The following is a 21,742-nucleotide window of genomic DNA, read 5'->3' on the forward strand; positions in this document are numbered from 1 at the left end:
GATGTTCCCTAATGGTGTATCCAATGCTGTTTACCAACTACATTTATGTAGAAAGCACTGACCAAGAAGCAGACTGTCAGGCAGATATATTCTCCTCCCTGAATGTTGCACTCATTCAGCACTGAGACAGAATGTGCTGCACTCAACACGCAGGAGACTGCAAATGGATCCTTAATAGGCAAACAGGTCCACGTTTGAAACAGAAACATCTGTGAAGAAAGCTGAGGCGTTTGTGCTAAAAGGGAACTTAGAGCCTACTGGAAGTTAGGATACAAAAACACAGCAGAAAAAAGAATTGCATGAAGGCGCACCAGAGCAAAGTGAAATCCTGTAACTCAGGCACCTGGCACTTCCAAACACCTCGAGGCCAATTAGAGTGCTAAGCAAGTCTCGTTCTTTCAGTTAGGAAATGACAAGACATGACAGACATGAAGGCTTTATTGTGGTGTGTGACTGTATGATGTGAGTACTGGTGTATGTGTGGAGGCCAGGGGACCTTAGGTCGCCAGTTTTCTTCTTCTGCCGTGGGTTGCAGGGACAGATTCAAGTTTTCCAGCTGTCTGTAAATACCCTTTACCCACTGAGCTTGCAGACCCCAGACATGAGTTCTTCAATGACTCTAAATTCTAACTGGTTAAGATTGCATGTAAGCAGAGACATATTTGGGGACTACATTTTCCACTCAAAATCTCAACAGGTGGCACACTCAGCATATAGAGAGGCAGCAAGATCATCTTCAGGGAATCACTGTGCATCTCTGGCTGCTCTGGAACTCACAGAACAGACCTAGTTAATCTTGAATTCAGAGACCCATCTGAAGCCGGGCGTGGTGGCGCACGTCTTTAATCCCAGCACTCAGAAGGCAGAGGCAGGCGGAACGCTGTGAGTTCGAGGCCAGCCTGGTCTACAAAGTGAGTCCGGGGCAGTCAAGGCTACACAGAGAAACCCTGTCCCAAAAAACCATAAAAAACAAAAAATAAAAAAACAGAGACCCATCTGTCTCTGCCTCTTTAAAAGTGTTTGCTACCATGCCTAGCTGATGCTTCAGAACTTTAAAGATGACCTTACTTGTTAAATAAGCATTGTAAGGTTTCCAGGGCACCTAGGTTTCTTTTTGGACAACCTTGACTTTACCAACTTTTCTTAAATCCTAGAGCTGTGAATTTTGATTTGATGTAATATGAAGAAAAAAACCCCATTTTTAGGAAAAAGATTCAAAATTAGAGATTTCTAAAGCTGATGGCTGCCACTATCTAACTGACTTTAAAGCACAAATATACCACATGATGTGTCGTGTCATGGATGCTATGAATGGCTTCATGCCTTTGCTGCCATAGTGGACTGGGACCCTGACAAGTACTGTCATGGTGACAAGGAAAGCAGGACAATACAGAGGGCCTAGGAACGCTGCTCAGTAGTAGGGTGCTTGCTTCACATGCACAAGGCTCCATGTTAGACTCCACATTGAAAAAGAAAGAAAAGCAAAACCCAGAAACTTGTGCACAGCGTTCAGGTGACCAGAATGAGGGCTACTCAGAAGTGTTGAATGTCAAAGATGTACGGCAGGCACACCGGCTTGAGATCTCAATCCTGTGAGCACAAAAGAACTCAAGTGCAGCCCTGTACCATACAGTGAGATTCCACTTTCTAAACACTGACTCATGCAAGCATGCCTTGGCAAGACAGGGGCCTCTGCAATTGCTTCCGAATCCGATCCCAGGTCTTTAATACTGTCTTATGAATTCAGCTCCCAAATGGAATTATGTAAAATAGTCCATGATAGTTGTCTTGCTTTTTTTTTTCTTTTCTTTTTCTTTCCCTGGTCTCTATGCCCACCCTTCCTCACTTGTATCAACTCTGTTCCCTTAATTGAAATTGACTACACTAAGCCCAATGCAAAGATCAGTGACACCAGCTATGTGAGTAGAGGCTGCAAGTTCAAGGCCAACCTGGGCACCTTAGTTGAGATCTTGTCTCAAAATAAAAAGCACATATACTGTTAATCTGTTTCCTATTTATGAATAGTTTATTTCATTCTAAAATAAATAATGTACTATTTAGTCCTTCCTCTTCTCATCTAGAGCCAAATTACACTTTAATAATCTTAAACAAAAAAATTGGGCTGGAGAGATGGCTCAGAGGTTAAGAGCACTGTCTGCTCTTCCAGATGTCCTGAGTTCAATTCTCAGAAACCACATGGCGGCTCACAACCATCTATAATGAAATCTGGTGCCCTCTTCTGGTACGCAGGTGTACATACATATAGAGTACTCACCTACACTAAATACATCAATCAAGGGGAAAAGACAGATTTATTTATTTGTCAAGGTCACCAGTGTGAGCTGAGGAATCTCTAAGATTTATAAGGGCTGACGTCAAGATTTTGGTTATAGTTACTGAATTTTCAGAATTTGTTATTCTTGGTTAGAATACAGACCCAATAATCACCTAACTGCCCACTAAGTTTGACTCTGCTACTGACTAATGCTGAAAGGGCTTCTTCATGTGCACAATGTAAACCATGCCAGGCCTGCTTGCCTAAGAAAGGTTAAGTGTGGAGTACAAACATATGCAGCATGTAGCAGAGAGGAAGCGCTCAAGAGGTGCCAGCTTATTACCAACACCTTGGAAATAGTTCAGAGCCATGCTTTCCAAGCTATAGGCAGAAGTCACAACTAAAAAACTGTTAACACACTTGTCCTGTGACACTGGCTCCCCATTAAGGTCCTTACATAAAATGGTATAGAATGTGTGCATTCTCTGGTATGCTTTCAGTCACCTCCAGAGTACTTATAAAGTCTAATACACAGCAAGTGCTATGATGCACTGTTTACAGAATAACGACAACAACGATGACGAAGTCTGCACCACAGCGCACACAGATGAGGCACGAGAGAAAACCATTTTCAGGCAAGTGCTGGTGGAACAGGAGGTGTGAGTTAGTGACACTGAGTAGTATGTGTCTGCACATCCCCACTCACATGGACTCCAAGGACTGCTTAATGAACAGTGAGCTGAAGTGTTAGCCTCTGGGACTTTCTACAGGCTCACCCCAGTATTTGAGGATAGGGTGGCTCAACTACACTGTTTCACAAACTCTGTGGTTTCACTTGTGGGCACATAACCCTTAAACACCTGAATCTAATGTAAACTGTAAGTCTTTGTGTGGACTGTGGTTAACACAGGAGAGCATTGATGCATTGGGGGGGGGGGGGAATCCATTTTAGAAATGAGGAGAAGAAAAGAAAACTGCTAAAATGCAGAGGGGGGAGGGTAACTCAAGACTGGTAATTTCTACCTAACATCTAGTCTCAAGGCAACAAACATCAAGACTTAACTGTGCACGTGTGGAAACCATAAAACTGTTATTCCAACACTGTCTAATATGGAAAACACACCAGACAGTGAGGTACTGAGTCAGAAACTTGACCTAAATTGGGGGAATTCGCCTTTCCAAACTACAGTAACTACCCCCCCTCCAGAAGTGCGCTGCTATCTACGGCTGGGTGTACACGCCCTCAACAGTCTCCTTTGGTGCAGGCTCCACCTTAACCCCAGCAGCCTCCATTTCCATTTCTTCGTCAGCGGGAGAATGCATCACAAAGCAGTGTGTGGAGCCATGGACTCCTCTGACAGACAGACAGTAACAGTCGCAGCCGCTAGATCGCAAAGGCACAGGGCCTATCAGGCATTACATTGCCAGCAACCAGCCTGAGTTGGGCCCTTTGTTCTGTAAGCGGGACGTTTAAGAAGCCTGTCCTTGACATTGTCCTCACATGCTAGCCTGAGATACAAAGTACTTTAAACACAAAGAACCACTTACTTACTCTCAGCCTTTCCTCTAGTAAAGAGACTTAGGAAGAAAAGGGAACACGGTATTTAGACTGTGGTTCTTTTGGAGTTCACTCAGTATTTAGGGGTCAGTCAAAGCAGAATAAAATAACATTCTGCCATCTGCACAAACCTGGGTAAATGTCTTAGTTCTGTTTAACTGTACAGAATAGTACACACTAGGCAATTTAAAAGGGTGTGTGAGGCACCTACATTCTCAGTCTGCTATGCAATTTTTAAGGAACTTCTAAATTTTTTTGTTTGCTTTTAATTTTATTTATTTATATGAGTGTTCTATTTGCATGTATAACAGAAGGCAGCAAATCCCATTACAGATGGTCATGAGCTACCATGTGGTTGCTGGAAATTGAACTCAGGACCTCTGGAAGAACAGACAATGCTCTTAACCTCTGAGCCATCTCTCCAGCCTCTTCTATTTGTTTTTAGATGGGGTTTTACTCAAACTGAAGGCAGTCCCCCAAATGCTGTAAAGTCCAAGGTGCCCTATCTGGTGAAGGCAATTGTTCCATCTCTCCTCATGGCAAAGGATAGGGGAAGAGCACAAGGAGAGGAGGAGAACTGATGAGGAGCAAAGAAGGGAGGGGAGAAAAACAGGAGAGAAGGACCAAGCTTATGTCCTCAATAACCTGTCTTCATGAGAAAGGCATTAGCTTCTTGGTAACCAGCCATCTCTGATGAGGTTTCATTTACCAACACACCTGCACAAACATACACATGATTTCATGCATGAACCTAAATCATTCACACACGTCAATAATTCTAGGTAACCTTTTCAAACCACGGGGTTTTAACATTTGACAATGTCACATCAACAGTTCTTCTCTCACTTCATAAGGCTGTTGAAGTTAAGTAAGGCAACGCACACATAGCTTACACCTAACCCTGGTGCGCACACTCAGTAAACCCTGGAAAGCTTGTTTCTGATTTTTAAAAAGTATGGGTATGTACAAATCTATGTTTTATTTGTGTGTGTATGGGCAGAGCTCAAAGGTCATAGAATACTGTTCTACCACTCTTTACCTTATTCCCCTGAAACGACCTCTCAGTGAACCTACAGCTAAGTTTCAGCAATGCTCCTGTCTCCACTCACCACAGCAACAGGATAACAAGCATGCTCACATAGCCCCACCAGCTTCTTAGGTGGGTGCCGGGGTCAGGGCCTCAAGCTCGCATAGCCAAGAGCTCTTATTTTCATAATGCCGTGAAGCTGCGGAAATACTGCCCTCATAGAAATCTCTCTGGTGATGTACTAGTAACTACTAGTCAGTCAGTTCCAATGGCTACAACACCGTCTGTACCAACCCACAACCAACTCTGTACAGAGCCCTCTCAAGACTCTCAATGACAAAAGTATATGAAGCTGACTACCATGCCTTAACTACTGTAATGCCAAATGATATAACTTCTAGATATAACTATCCCAGTTTATTTTTTAGGGTGACATCTAAAATTCCAGAGTCTAGACGTAGTCTCAAATGAATATATTCTAAGAGTGAATTAGCCTGATGCAATAGTAGTTTACAATACACCAGTGATCAAACGTCAGCACGGTAGCAGGGAGCACTCCGGAGACTCTCCAGCAGAATCTATTTCTTGTTATTCCAGCCTCTACTGGCTGACACATGCCTACGGTGCATGGCTTCTCCTTCTCTGACCTCTGCGCGCCTTGTCCTACTTCCCCTGTCTCTTGTCACTCTTGGATAAGAACCCTTGAGATTATACAGGACCTTCTCAGATAATTCAGGTCTCCATGTGAGATCATTAACCCCCCAATTTTTTGACTAAGATAATACAGTCCTGGGCTAGAGGAGAGAGAAGTATTTATTGCTTTAAATCAGTGTTATGGCTGTTTTTCATCATCTCTAACAAAACTACATCTTCACAGTGACTGCTGGGTTTTTAATAGTCTTCACAATCTAGGTAGTTTGAAAATCACTTAAACCAACTTTCATTTCACTGTATATGCCTTAGTCTAAGTAAGTGGTTTTGAATTAAGAAGGGGGGGGGGACTTTTATCTAGGATGACCTCACCTGAGTCCTATTATTTTTAATTAAAACTATTTGATACCAGCTGGGCATGGTGGAGCACACCTGTAATCCCAGCAGTAGGAGGCAGAAGCAGGTGGATCGCTGTGAATTCGAGGTCAGCCTGGTCTACAAAGTGAATCTAGGACAGCCACGGCTACATAGAGAAACCCTGTCTAGCAAAACCAAAACCAACCAACCAACCAAACAAACAAACAAAACTACTTGATACCCTTATCTGAGCTCTATTTTTATAACTGGCTCAGAATAGTCATAGCCAGTATCTTTCTAAAGAAAAAGTTAGGCAGTCTTCATTTGACAAAGCAATTTTTTTCTGTTACAGACTGTTAATGAACATGTTCTGACTGTTGGTAACTAGTAGACTAGATATTCCTACGAGAAACAGAACTGGAAGAAAAAAAAGTGAACTAGTACAGACTACAACTTCTAGAATTATGTCTTACTCTAATCTTGAAATTAAACTACCAAGGGCATTAAAATGTTATGTGTATGAGTGCCATTTCCATGTATCATGTGCATCCTAAAACTGGAGTTATGGACAAATGTGAATCACCATGTGGGCGCCACGACTCTAACCCAGGTCCTTTGCAAGAACAAGTGCTCTTGACGGGCGCAGTGGCTCATGACTGTAATCTCAGCACTTGGTAGGCAGAAGCAGGTAGATCGCTGTGAGTTTGAGGCCAGCCTGGTCTACAAAGTGACTCTAGAACAGCCAAGGCTACACAAAGGAAACCCTGTCTCAAAAAACCAAAACCAAAACAAGTGCTCTAAACCACTGAACCACCTCTCCAGTCCTGGTCTTAAATTTTTTAAGAAAGGTGTGTGTGTGTGTGTGTGTGTGTGTGTGTGTGCGCGCGCGCGCGCGCCTCCACTGAGGCCAGAAGTCAAAGTTCAATGTCCTCTGCTGCTCTCCACCTTGTTTGAAATATGGTCTCTTACTGCACTGGAAGACATTTACGGGCTAGACTGGCTGCTAAGACCTGTCTCTGCCCTCCCAGTGCTGGGTTTCTCAAATTTAGTTCACAATGGATCCTATCTACCTTTCTCTCCTTTGGTATCATATAAACTCCAAGATGACAAAGCATTTTTTCTTTAAGTCTTGTTATTCTTATCTAATGAAAGTTTCTTCAAAGATTTATTCATTTATTTATTTAATGTATATTAAGTGCTTTATCTGCATGTATACTTGAACGCCAGAAAAAGGCATTAGATCACATTATAGATGGTTGTAAAGCACTATGTGGTTGGGGAGAATTGAACTCAGGACCTCTGGAAGAGCAAGTGGCACTCTTAACCCCTGATCCACCTTTCCAGCCCTTAATTACAAAATTTAAGGCAACAAACAACCAAAACCAAAACCCAAGATTGGGCCAGTGGGATGGCAAAGGCACTTGCCATCAAACAGAGTTGGATCCCCAGATCCCAATGAAGGAGAGATTTGATTCCTGGAAGTCGCCCTCTGAGCCACACATGCACACATGACACAAAAAAGGGGAGAATGTTTCTAAGAGCCATACAAATATTTAGTGACAGGCAGATGCTAAAGTCTTCCAGTGAGATGCAGAGGTCAAAAGCATTCAATTCCATTCCTCCTCCACTTTTGTACATTTGACTCAGTATCCAGCGCATGAGTTTTACCACATCAAAAGCTAAAGCCAGCACAACTGTGATAGTTAATAACATAGCATAAAAGACTTATAAACTTCTTAACAAATGGTAACTGTCATTTCTCGGGAAAAATGCTTATCCAGCTAATTACAGCTTCAAGACAATTCCATAAAACGTATTGCCAGAATAATAAGGGTAGGTCTTTAATATTATTACCAGAGCAATGTTTGAGAAAATACTTTTCCTAATATTGGGGAAAAGAGACTGGGGAAGACCAAGCACACTAAAACAAGCACTACTATGCCTCTACAAAAGTAGGATCCTGTTGTATAGAGCTATCAAGAGCAGGCACAGGGCTAGAGAGATGGCTCAGAGGTTAAGAGCACCATCTACTCTTCCAAAAGTCCTGAGTTCAATTTCTAGGTAGCACATGGTGGCTCACAAACATCTATAATGAGATCTGGTTCCTTCTTTTGGCCGGCAGGCACACATGCACAAGCAGGCAGAATACTGTACAAATAATAAATAAATCTTAAAGGGGGAAAAAAGAGCAGGTACAGACAGCAAGAAAGGGACTGTGAGGTGTTTCTAAAGGTAAAAATGCTTGCTGCTAAGGCCGAGACCCTAGAATCAAGACTCCTGGCAAAAAAGTACTTTGACTTCCACATGTGCACAGTAGCACATATCTCCCCTCTCCATAAAAGGAACTAAAAAAAAATTCAAGAGACACTACAACTGAAAAACATACAGTGAACTCAATTAACAAAGGAAATATCAAAAAATAGTTAACTAATTAGTAATCTTACCAAGCAAAATGTAAATATAAATTAAAATGGGCTAGAATTCTTTATGTATCTATGGTGTTGAGTTTAGCATCAAGCCAAAATACTGAGCTGGTGAGTGAGACATAGTTGATGCATTTTAATTCCTTGGAGAAATACGAAGATATAATAACAAAAACTAAAAAAACTGAACAAAACCCCTATAACCTTCAGCCAAATTTACATCCACAGATGTACCTAATGTAACAATGGGATGCTCTTAAAATTCTCACAAGGACTATTCAGAAGATAAATAAATAACAATTTCCTGTTACAAAGTACAACACAGTAAGGCTCTGTCTTCCAAGAGGGGAGAAATCCCAATATAAGCAGTAGGGAAAGAAATACTGAAACATCTCAAAATCAGCAGGTGTAGTACTTAGTCAGACTTTTATTTCCTTTCATTTTCTAACTTAAATGTTTCTAACTTAAATGTCTTTTTGTGCCTAACTTGCACAAAAAGAAAAAGTTAAAATCATGTACATAAAAGTTAATTTTAATTTGGGTGTAAGACACATTTCCCCCTCTTTTTGAGACAGGTTTGTTTTTGAGGACAGTCTTAAACTAAAGTTCTGCCTGCCTCAGCCTGAATGTGGTGCTACAGGCATGTGCCACCATTCTGTTGTCAAATTATTATAAAAGTAATTAAATGATAAAAAGGTGTTAGCTGGGTATGCTGGCAGGTGCCTTTAATCCCAGATGACACAGACTGATTTCTGCCAGCTCAGGGCCAGCCTGACATACAAATGCTCCCAGATAGCCAGGGCTACGTAAAGAGGCCCTGACTCAGACAAAACCCTAACACAAAGTCAAGCCATATGGACGCAGCACTATCACGTGTCGCTTGTCCTTGCAATAAATTCTACTTTTTTTTACAGTCTACATTACTTACAAATTTTGGAAGGTAGTAGTACTGGGATACTGAACTTAGCTATATATTTTATTATCAGCTGTACTTGAAAATCTTTAATAAAACTTTGTTTAAATTACTAACAATAGTATTTTTTAAATTTCCTGTTTATATTCTTACCAGTGATCTGTGGATATAAAATGCAAATCTGGAAAACTACTGTCTTGTGTGTATTTTTTATTAACATCTGTAGATTAAAGGAAGGATCCTTTTAGCTTTTAGCTACTATTAACTTATTTCCATGTAAATTCTTTTTTTTTTTTTTTTTTTTGTGTCCAAGCCTTTGAAGCCTAAATGTTTAACTACATAAAAAGTTAAGTCTACAAATCTAGTCCAGGACAACCAAGGCTGCACTGAGAAACCCTGTCTAGAAAATAGAAAACTAGGAGCAAATACTGTGCTTCTTTATTGCTCCCATGAACACTACTTTGGATCCTTTTTTTCCTCCCCTTCTCTCTGTTCTTGGGGAGCAACCTTTGGTCTTCACACTAGGCAAGTGCGCTCTACACTCCAACCCAGGGGCTTTTTTTTTTTTCTTTTTTTTTTTTGGTAAACATTTCTTTTCTTCTTTTTAAAGATTTGTTTATGATGATGGTGTATACAGTGCTTTGCCTGCATGGATGTCTGCAGGCCAGAAGAGGACATCAAATCACATTATAGATGGTTGGTTGTGAGCCACCTAGTGGTTGCTGGGAATTGAGCTCAGGATCCTTTGGAAGAGCAGTCAGTAGTATCTTTACCTCTGAGCCATCTCTCCAGCCCCAGGGTCTCTTCCCGCCCCTCACCCCCCCACCCCCATTTCTTGAGACAGAGTTTCTCTGTGTAGCCTTGGCTATCCTGGACTTTGTAGACCAGGTTGGCCTTGAACTCAAGAAATCCACCTGCCTCTGCCTTCCAAGAGCTGGGATTAAAGGCGTGAGCCCCCAAGGTCCTGCCCCAACCCAGGGTCTTTGTTTGTTTTGTTTTGAGACAGGGTTTCTCTGTGCAGCCTGATGGTCCTGGACTCACCTTGTAGACCAGGTTGGCCTCAAACGGAGATCCGCCTGCCTCTGCCTCCCAAGTGCTGGGATTATAGGGGTGAGCTACCACGCCAGGCCCAACTCAGGGCCTTTAATTTGGTGTAAGCAGCACACTTCCCCACCTATTTCTTTATAAGACTCACTCCTCAGATTTCTAGATTCAAACCAGACACTTGACAAGCAAAGTTACATTTAATATTCTTAAATTCAAGTGTGTTAAAAAAAAAAAACCCAACCCATTTTCCCTAATTTTCTTTCTACTTATCACATTCTCCCACAAATGTATCAAACTTTCTAATTCCAGAACTTAAGAGAAATTTTACAAACTAGGGACACGTAAACATAAAAATTAAATAGAAGACCATTTTAGCTTAACATGCATTTCTACATGCATTAAAAATGGCATAGCAAGCCGGGTGTGGTTGTCCGTGCCTTTAATCCCAGCACTCGGCGAGACAGAAGCAGGGGGATCTCTGTGAGTTCGAGGCTAGCCTGGTCTACAAAGCAAGTCCAACAAAAAACAGCATAGGCTATAACAAGCAATATTCATTTTCTTTATTTCTACTCTCTAATTTCATTATCAAGTCCAAATTCTGTTACCATTTACGGCTGACAGAAGAAATTTTCAAAGTAATTTCTGATGATTTGCCCTAAAATATACCCCAATTTCTGTTACATTTTGGAGAACCTTTGATAAAATTTGCAAAAAACTATCCTGCATTTAATTTTTTTTACTTCAGAACCAAGTGGTACTTCCTTCACTGGGTTGTTTTTTCCCTAAAAACAAAACAAAACAAAAACAAACCACAACCAATCAGCTCCAGTGTCAACACCAGGCCTTTTCCATTCCTTACCTCCATTTTGGTTCACACAACTGTAGTCAATCCAAAAGTCCTTTTCATTTGCTCATGAAATGTGCCAGAAGGTGATTCTAAGAAATGGTAATGTATGCATGGGGCTGGCAGGATGGGTAGAGTGGGGTAAAGGTGCTTGCTGCCAAGCCTGATGACCTGAGTTCAACCACCACAACCAATGGAAAGGTAGATGAACTTACTCCATAAGGCTGTCTGTCCTCTGACCTACACACACACACACACACACACACACACACACACACACACACACACACTATTTTTTTTAGACTGTCTATGTCTTATCTTTGGCATTGCTCTACCTAACTAACACAGCAGCAGGTTTCAACAACAGCTTTATTATTATGCATCACTAGTCAACTTGAACACTAGTATCTCCTTGACATCACCTATGAAGAACCATTTTCATGAAGTATTTCCTCGTAGACTTCAACAAAAGAAAAAAAACTTGCTTCAAGAATGTAAAAATCATTTTGTTGGAAAATGATGTAAAATACCTTTTAGCATTTAGACTGATACGTAACACTATACAACTAGCACCTGCTTGTTATTATGAGCACACACAGGATTTCTCCCTTCCTTCTTTTCCTCAAATTGTCTCCTCTGCATAACTTCTTAAAATATCATGTCAAAAACAAAGACACCTTTGAGTAAAGTTTAGACTCAGAATTAACAAAATATTTCTTCTTTTGTTTTTTTTTTTTAAGGCAGTGTTTTTTCTGAGCAGCCCTGGATGTCGTGTGCTCTGCAGACCATGCTGGCTTCAATCTCAGAGACCCACTTCCCATTCTCCACCTCCCAAATGCCGGGATTAAACGCATGTACCACCACTGCTCGGCTCAACAAAATAATCTACAAAGCCATGTAGTTGGCTAACAGGTATTGTTTTCAATCTCACAGAAAAAACCAGATCAATCAAGAAACAATAAAATGGTATGTTAAAATGTAATTTCACTGGTTTTGTACAATACTGGACAACAGTGAAGGGCCTTTCCATAAATTTGGACAGCCTCGATGGTGGTGCACACCTGCTATCCCAGCCCTTCAGAGGTGGGCCAGGCACTGCTGCACATTCAAAAGCAGTCTGGGTTAGTGTTTACATGGCAGCAAGAACTACAAAGAAGGACCCTGTCTCAAGTGTGTGTGTGTGTGTGGGGGGGGGGGTGGGAAGAATTGCACTTACCTGCAAATCGCCACGGCTTAGCTATCCTTTCTAAAGCAGACTTACTCTGTGTGGCAACTCTTAGGAATTAGGTGATGCACACACATTTTAGAAAGTGTGTGGTGGTGTCTGCAATGGTGACACATACCTTTAGTCCCAGCACTCAGGAGGCAGAGCCAGGTGGATCTGTGTGAGCTTGAGGCCACCTGGTCTGCAGAACGAGTTGCAGAGCGAGGGCTACACAGAGAAACACTTGCTTTTAAAAATAAGTGTGGTGGGTCTATGTGGAGGTCAGAGGTCAACATTTCCTGTCTTCCTCTACGGCCTTCTACCTTACTTCTGGATCTCAGCCATTCAGCAAGGTTAGCTGTCCAAAAAGCTCCAGAAATCCTCATGTCTGTCTCCCCAGTGCTAGGATTACAGGCATATACTGCCAACCCAACTATGTGGGCGCTGGGTCCCATAATCAGGTCCTTAGGCTTGCATAGCAAACACTTGACCAAATGAGCCATCTCCTCAGCCCAGACATTCATTTTTTTAGAAATACCTTGTTTCCTAAAGAGTTACATGTTTTATGGCTTAGTGGCAAAGAGCATCTGTGGCTCTTGCAGAGGAACAGGTTCAGTTCCCTGTACACACATGGCTGTCGGCTTACAACTATCCATAACTGTTACTCTAGGAAATCTAGCATCCTATAAAACCTATAAAAAACTTAAAACAATAATTAGTTTTATCATATGTAGGTAGGGTTTTATAATTTTGCTTCAGCTAAAAATTAATGCTGACCAATAACAATATAAAAATCTCTTAACATGAAGACTACAAGGCTAGTCAACTCCTGCTCCAAATAATAGCATATACAGAGAGGCAAAAACACTGGGACAATAGTAAGGGGATATAGAAGATCAGATCTAAACATAATAGAGCTTTCCATTTATTCTTTTACTTACCATTAAGCATCTGCAATAATAAATAACACCAGGAATATAATACCCTCACGCCCTAGCATCTTGTTAGTGGAGAGTCGTAAGTACAAAAGACTAGTGCAGCGGCTACTGCTAAGATTAACCAGTACCTCGATGGCAAGTCTATACACCACCTATAGGAGGAATCTAGAGTAAAAGTGCGTCAGGAAATAGCCACTTCCTCACCTCAAGCGGTCAGCTCCAAGGTACGCACTGATGGGACTTCTTTGGGTTCAGTGACCAATATATGTATTCAAACTATGCCGGTTATATGAATGCCTCTCTCCCCACCCCGAGGTTATGCTTCTAATATATTTGCAAAGAGTCAGAATCAGCCTGGAACAAATGTACATAGTGAATATCAAGCTTTAAAACTAAAGACTCATGGACAAATATCATGCAGAATGTTACTACTAAATGACAAAGAGTAAGCAGGAATTTATATCTAGGTTTACAGTGGTTAATAAACATGGAAGATGGGGCTGGAGAGATGGCTCAGAGGTTAAGAGCACTGACTACTCTTCCAAAGGTCATGAGTTCAATTCCCAGCATCCACATGGTGGCTCACAACCATCTCTTCTGGCCTGCAGGCAGAACGTTGTATACATAATAAATAAATAAATCTTTAAAAATAAAAATGGAATAAGCAAACAATGGCTTTTGGTGTAAAAACCATTACTGAATTAAAAAGCAAATGTATATGGTGTGTGTGGGAGCATACATGGAGGCCAGACAACAACCTTATGGAGTTGTTGCACCTTGGCAGAGGGTCCAGGGAGTGGTGAACTCAGGTGGGCAGACACTCCGAGCAGGCACTTTTACTAACCCTCATAGGGAAACGTTTTGATCAAGATGATAACTGACACTAAAATCAGTGCTGTACACATAGAGAATATCGGAACCTCTCAACCTCATAGTCAAGCAGGCCTTTTGAGTTCCTACTAGACACCCAGGGACTTCCTGCCTGTACACCTGCTGTTTCATGTACAACTTTTTAATTAAAAGGAACAATTTTTTTCTTCAATTAAGGGTCTATAGATAGATAAATCTAGTCATTTAACTGTCTACTGAACAAAAATATGTGCAGATTAAGTTTAGTAGCCACTGACAAAACAAGCTTAAAACTTAAAAGAATTTACTATTGTGACTATCATTGTGACAAATTAATACACAAGTATATTTTACTACTTTAAAAAGTTTTAGAGGCACTTGTCAACTACACTTTGCCACCATGATACTTACTTGCAATTGGCCAATTCTATGTATGCATATACAGTTCAAATTTCTTTTCTGCCCCCCCTCCATCTAAATATCAATTATGTCTGAAAGTAATTTTGTGGAAACTGGTGTTTGGAAACGACAAACAAAACCCTCTGCACTGTCACCTACTGCGCCTTCTAGGGTCTGTTCTAGCAGGGACTTACTGATCACATGGATGTACACCAAGACACCCCAACGGCCCAGACGGGCTGTGACAATTTGCAGAGGTAAATGGTGGCTCTCCATTTTTACTGAGCCTGCTGTCCACTCACCTCTGATAAAACAAACAAACAAATTCTACTTTCTCATTCTTTTTGGGGGGGCTGTGGTTTCGAGACAGGGTCTCTCTGTATATAGCCTTGGCTGTCGCAGACTCACTCTGTAGACCAGGCTGGCCTGGAACTCACAGTGAGCTGTCTGCCTCTGCCTCCCAAGTGCTGGGATCAAAAGCGTGAGTCACCAAACGCGGCCTCTAACTCTGAATTGCTTCCCTGAATTTCAGCCTGGCTTTTGGATTTGTTCAACACCATTGCTACAGGGCAGGGCATCTGTTTACAGACATCAGCATAAAGCAAGGAGTGTAATCAACAAGCCACACAAATGCTGCAGACAACAGTGGTCAGGGTATATAGTACTGTGTTGTCAAGGCATATTTAAAATGAGATTTAAATGTACAGACACATCCATACAAGGCAACTTGAAATACTTAAATCGAGTTTTTTTCTGCCCCATGACAGAAGACCTACAATTTGTTTCTTTCTGGCTTTAAACAAACAAAACCACCATTTTGCCAACCTTCTATGATTAGGTATAGATTATCCCCAATTCTGTTCACCATATTTAGAAACCCAACCTTTCTATGACTCTTAAAGTTATCTCTATCAATGTATTATTTCTGTAAGTAACATTTTCTGGAACTAAATACTTGACAAAAATGTTAAAGAGGATATATTTTTACCAAGAACATTAGGGATAAGTGCTGTCTGAATGCTCTGAAGAGTCAGATTTCCTTCATTACTGTGTAAAGAGACTCAAACGCTGACAGAGATGGGAAGTTGGGCCCAGAAGAAAGCTGTTTACTGTCAGAATCCAAACACTCCTGGAATAACAGCATTGCACAGTCAAATGCAGCAAGAAACTGCTAATAGAATAGTAAGCAACCCTTCCACACAGTAAGAGCATTTTGAACCCTTTTTCCATTCAGATCTTTAAACAACAACAACAACTAACGTTGCAGGTAAATCAGGACTAGCCTCATCTGAGCTCTAAACTCCATTAGACAATCATGCCTGGTAACCAACAGGTAAACGTAACAGCGATTAGCCGGGCATAGTAGTGCAGCCTTTAATCCCAGCACTCGGGAGGCAGAGGCAGGTGGATCACTGTGAGTTCGAGGCCAGCCTGGTCTACAGAGTCCAGGACAGCCAAAGATATACAGAGAGACCCTGTCTCGAAAGACCAAAAACCAAACCAAACCAAAACAAAGTCAACATAACAGTGATTACAGGAAGGGACAGCAAACTCCCCGCTTAACAGAATTCTCCTTTCAGGGTAAATTCAGAGTCAGGAGTGACAACAGAACATCAGTTCATAACCAAGAATCAGCTCACTTTGATTTTTTTTTTTTTAAAGATTTATTTATTATGTATGCAGCATGATCAGATCACATTATAGATGATTGTGAGCCACCATGTGGTTGCTGGGAATTGAACTCAGGACCTCTGGAAGAGCAGTCAGTGCTCTTAACCGCTGAGCCATCTCTCCAGCCCCCTCACTTTGATTTTAAAGATAAAGTATTAATCTATTTTTTTTTTTCCCCTCCGTTGCAAAGCAGCACTGCACGCATGCCACACCTCAGGGATAAAGCACTCAGAAAGCCTTGTTGGTGGTCTGAGTTCAAAACTGTACTAATGGTTATATACTAGGAGATTGCTTCCTCTCTTTTTTCATTTATTTTCTCACAAGCACCCAACAGTGGTTTCCAAGGGCTGTTACTGCATGAAAGGTTTTCCCGATAATATAGTTTCAGTTTAACTTTCTTTTTTTTATTACTAATTAATTTATTCAGATTACTTGTATCCTCCCGTTCCTCCCTCCCTCCTTTCACCCTATTCCCCTCTCTAGGTCTAAGACCGAGGGGACCTCCTCCCCCACTATGCGATCATAGGCTATCAAGTCTCCTCTTGGTAGCCTGCTTATTCTTTGAGTGCCATCAGGCCTCCCACCAAGGGGAGACTGTCAAATCAGTTTAACTTTCTAATACATATATAAACAGTTTGCTGTGGCCCTTAACATTTATGAATGCGAAGAGAATACAACTGTCAGCAGGTGTGCACAGGAACATACCCGACAAGGTTTACTGCAGTTTATCAGCAAAAATGGACTCTCTGCAGAATTAGTTTGGGAGCACATTCAAGAATATGCACAATAGGCAATGTATGTACAAACACAGGTTCTTTTTTTTTTTTCAAGACAGGGTTTCTTTGTGTAGCCTTGGCTGTCCTGGCCTCGCTTTGTAGACCAGGCTGGCCTCCAACTCAGAGATCCGCCTGCCTCTGGCTCCCAAGTGCTGGGATTAAAGGCGTGCACCACCACGCCCGGCTCAGGTTCTTTTTTATTGTTCACAGCCCTTAGAATTTACCATTTCATTGTCTTGGCTGGAAGCAATAGCTTGAGTGAGGACAAATAAAAATAGGACTATTCTTAAATAAATAATAACTAATAACTCATTTTTTCATTTAAAATTGTTTTTTACATTACTTTTATACTTGAAAGATTTGAAAAGTATAGATAAATGGGGGGGGGGGGGAGACATGTTCTTTTAATACCTAAGAATGCAATAAAGCAATTTTAAAAATCTGTAACTTTCTGACTCCCAAATGCTGGAGTTAAAGGCATGATCACTGTCCAGCTAAAAACTTCTGTAACTTTTACTCATTCCACAAACATCAGCAAACTTTTAAACTTTTCACAATGAGGAAAACTACACAGTAAAGCACAAAGTACCAACTGTAATGGACCTTGCATACAGCAAGTTAATGAATGCCTTTACTTAATTCACTTTTCTTCTTTACCTTCTTGACATTCCCAGTCTGTCCTTTTCCTTCACACCTTCCAAAGTGACCACCTTCTCTTGCTGCCTTAAACTCACCTTTTTATGTCCCTTGCCTGAAAATGCTCAGTTCGCTCCTTTAAAGTTTATTTCATGTATATGGATGTTCTGTCTGCGTCTGTGCTCAAGAAGAGGGCATCAGATGCCCTGGAACTGGAGTTGCGGACTGTTCTGTGAGCAGCTAGATGGGTCCGGGCCTCTGAAAGAACAGCCGCACTCTGTCCCTCCGCCCTAATAGGGACCAGGGTCTTCCTGAGACTAAACTGACGGTGCAGCATGCCCAGCCATGTGGCCTGCACTGGGCAGCAGCACCAGTACACTCTTAGCTTCCCTCTCCCTCCCACTGCCCAGAAACAGCCTTTTCCTCTAACTGCTCAAAACCAAACCACTAGACCTCTTATTTCCTTACCCATTCAACCCTAAACTTCAAATTCTTTTATGCTTAAAAGGCACAGTGGTGTTTAATCTGTTGACCACCCCCTTAGTATCCTACAAAGCATATCAATTAAGCAGAGATCTACATTCAAAGCCTAGCTCTACCGTTAGATCAGAAATGTGCCCTTGGGGGAATTAACTTCTTTGACAATCAGCCTCTCTATATGAAACTAGATGTCTGTGCAAGGCTATGGGAATATGTAGCTGTTAAGCTAGATACAAAGTGCCCAACAAGCAAGGCGAATACGTCTCAGTACTTATTCTTCTCTGCCCTGTACCCTGGCATTTTCACAAGCATCCATCTGATTCGGCCCATTTTGGCTCTTTCTGACTTTAAATACTACATGCTCAACTGCTTGCCAGAAACTTCCACATGACCGTTCCACACAAAAGGAACTTCACCTTATCTGAAAACAAAACCTATCTTCTTCTCCACTAAGCGTACTTCTGAAGACTGACCTGCGTGGATGGCACCACCCCTGTCTCAGCACACAATGACAAGAGGTGTCCACAGCACTACCAGCCACCAAGGCCCACAAATTCCTTTGGCCCACATCCTCTCATGCCTCTCCCGAACTACACCTACCTCTCTACACCACACTGCTACAATCTGGCTATCTTACTACTTAAAAACTTCAATGTTTACTTAAAAATGAAATTCAAGTACTTTGGACATGAAACATCTCACTACACACTGCATCATAGCTCCTGGAACCAAACTCCTCCTCCCCCCAGGCTTGCTGTCCTTCAAACCGTCTCTTACCTTCTCTGAAATCTTAAACTGACACCTCTTTTTCTCCTTCCGAATTTCACTAACACCTCATAGGCAGCCCGCAACACATAGAGCCCAGAGGAAAAACTGTTCTTTCATCAATTGAAGCTCAATTAGACAGAGTCCTAAGAGACAGGCCTTTCCCAGTAAGGACACAGCTGAATAGTCAAATGTTTTAATAGCAGATTTGGGAGATTCAATGGTACAGCTGCCTAATCAGTAATGTTTTCTGAGTAGGGAGACCTAGTAGAAAATAAGAGTACAATTCCAAAAAGCACAAGAACATAGGTTCTAATTTGCAACTTAGCAGGAAGGGCTGGCAAAGGCAAAATATGCCTACCAACTGTAACTTCAAGTTCAGAAAGACTAGGGATAAAGGGGAAACTAACCTGTGAAAATGCTCATTATGCCATGTAAAGGGTCTATTTCCCTTTCTCAAAGAGTCAAAAACATCCCTGAGTTTGGTATTTCAGAGAGATTACTGACTGCAGCTCTAGGCTATATCTCCTCATCCATTCAACCCTCAGCTTCCAGTTCTATTAACCCTTAAAAGGCTCAGTGGCCTTAAGCCTTTAATCTGTTGGCCACCCCCTTGGTAGTCTACAAAGCCTAATTAAGTGGAGAGGTTAATATTAGATCCTTTAACAGAGTACCTGATATCACCTTAAATTAGGATCGTGAAATTCTGGCCTGTAAAAATACACTAAAAACCCTCAAGCTAGTTTTCATCTTAAGAGATGTGCCTGACATCTTAAGCTGACTTTTGTGTAAGTTCCCACTATTCAAGAACCATTTGCCAGGCAACTGCTATGCTGAGGGCAATTCTACAAAGTCAGCGTTGAACTTTGGAATATTTGGAGCATTATTACCAACATTCTGGGAACCCAGATTATTTTACTATTTTGAAAATCATCATTTGTGAACTTCTTCATTTCACTTCCATTACTGCAGTCAGTGAAGACATGTACTCATTAGGTGCACACAGAAGTCTTTCGAGGGGAGTAATCTGTACAAGTAATAAATACTCTCAACTGCAGCATTACTTGGAGGGCACTACAGATAGAAAGGGGAGTAACACCCTAATCCTATTTCGAGTTCAGCCACAAAAATCTCATCATGAGATGGAGCAAGTTCTGACACCACATCGACATGTGTCAAACTATGACATCAGATTTCTTCAATGCTGGTTTATCTTTAGTATTTGAAACGGAAAACACAATCCAACTCAATCCATAACAGATTCCAGTCTGTAACTGCGTTTTAAAGCATCAATGGTCGACTCCTCCTCCCAAATCCATTCAGAAAAATAAGATGGTATGGACTTTATGCTCCAAACGCAGCACCTGGAACGATCAGAGATACAACTAGAGAGCTTTAAGGTGGCAGGCAGCTTTGTTCCCGGTTTGGGGCGGTTTTCACATGTAAATGTTCCTGAAGAAGGGAGCTGAGGATTAAGTACTCCGGAGGGCAGGGTGAGCAAGTGGAGGCTCATGCAGCCTTTCTAGCGAACTAAGGCGGGGCATTTACTCTGCTTTTCCATTCAACTTTTTGGGTGTCACGTCGTTAAGAAAGGGCACGTTCCAGATAGCGAGGCTAAGGAACTACCTCTCTGTTGATTCGTGAGCGTGTCAACCCAGGAGGCGGGGAGGGTAGACACCCTCTCAAACTCTCCGCCAGCGGGGATCAGAGTCCAGGGGCCGACGCGCCGCAGCCCGAGCAACAGGAGAATCAAAGCGGCTGCAACGCCGGCCCCACGACCCGCGGGAACTCCCGCCCCAAAGTCTGCCCGCCCGCGCTCCGCTGCAGCCCCCGGGCGGGATCCCGGCCCTGCCAAACCGATAACCCGGCCGGGAGCACTAGGGCCACGTTAGGGAAGCCGGAGCCGGCACAGGCCGGAAGGGGGCGAAGGGGGCACTGGCGGGGGAGGGGCGCGGGGTCAGCCCCCGGCGGTGGCCGCGACCTCTCCTCCTCTCTAGGCCCGCCGCCCCGGAACCCCGGGCAGGAAGCCTCCCCGCCCCGACTCCGTGCTCGAAAGCTCCCGGGCAGCGGGAGAAGCGGCCCGGCTGGCCCCGTAGCTGACCTGCCCCGAGCACCCCTCACCTCCTGGTTGAAGGCGTTGACGGCGTCCATGTTCGCGTTGCGGCGGCTGCGGCTGCCCCGGGCCCGCCGGTCACATAGACCTCGCGCCGCGGCGGAGCAGGGCCGGGAGCCGGCAGAGCCTGGGACGTAGGGGAAGGAAGACGGGAGGCGACGAGCGGCGGAGGCCGAGGCCGAGCAGGAAGGGGCTGCGGCCGAGGCGGCGAGGCTGGGCCGGTCGAGCGCAGGCAGGCGGCGGGCCCCTGCTCAGTCCCGTGCGCCGGAGGAGGGAAGGGAGGAGGCGGCAGCGCGGGGCTCCAACATGTCCGTTTGGCGGTGGCGGCTGCGCTCTGAGTCGCGCTGACACGGCCCCCCGCGCCCTCACGCACTGGCCGGGCCGGCTAGCGGGCGGGCCTCTCTGTCTCTCTCTCCTCTCTTTCGCCAGCAGGATGGCGGCAGCGACCGGAGTGCACGCCGCGCGGAGCACCCTGGGACAGCTCCGGCCTCCAGGCGCTTCCTGCGCCAGGCCCCGCCCAGCTTGTGCTGGGCTCCGCCCACGCCCCGCCCCTGCCGCGCGCCGAGCGACCAGGGCGCGAAGCCTCTTCGCCGCCCGCTTTCCCGCCGGTGGCGGCTGCGGAAAGTGCGGATCTCCTGGCCTCAGGATCCAGACCAGGGCTCCCGGGGTGCAGTTTGGTGCAATTGTTCCCCGGTAGGACTACGCCCAGCTGCTGCGACAAACAAAGCGCGGAGGTTGAGCGGCTGCAGCCTCCGTAGCTCGGTGCTGCGACCTCATCCATGCAGACCTGCGCCCGCCCAACCGCGTGGGTATAAG

At 43.4% G+C, this 21,742-nt stretch overlaps 1 protein-coding gene across 1 annotated transcript in view; it reads right to left on the reverse strand.

Moving 5' to 3' along the window:
- The window catches only part of Scaf4 (SR-related CTD associated factor 4), a 58,663-nt gene extending 37,622 nt beyond the window's left edge, over positions 1–21,041 (reverse strand). Inside the window, exon 1 of the mRNA XM_051150238.1 lies at positions 20,935–21,041. Coding sequence (XP_051006195.1) covers positions 20,935–20,964 — 30 coding nt within the window. The 5' untranslated portion in view covers positions 20,965–21,041. The remainder of the gene's footprint in view (positions 1–20,934) is intronic.
- Between the last annotated feature and the right edge of the window lie 701 nt (positions 21,042–21,742).

The sequence above is a fragment of the Acomys russatus genome, chromosome 8 (assembly GCF_903995435.1).
Source record: "Acomys russatus chromosome 8, mAcoRus1.1, whole genome shotgun sequence".
Lineage (NCBI taxonomy): Eukaryota > Metazoa > Chordata > Mammalia > Rodentia > Muridae > Acomys > Acomys russatus.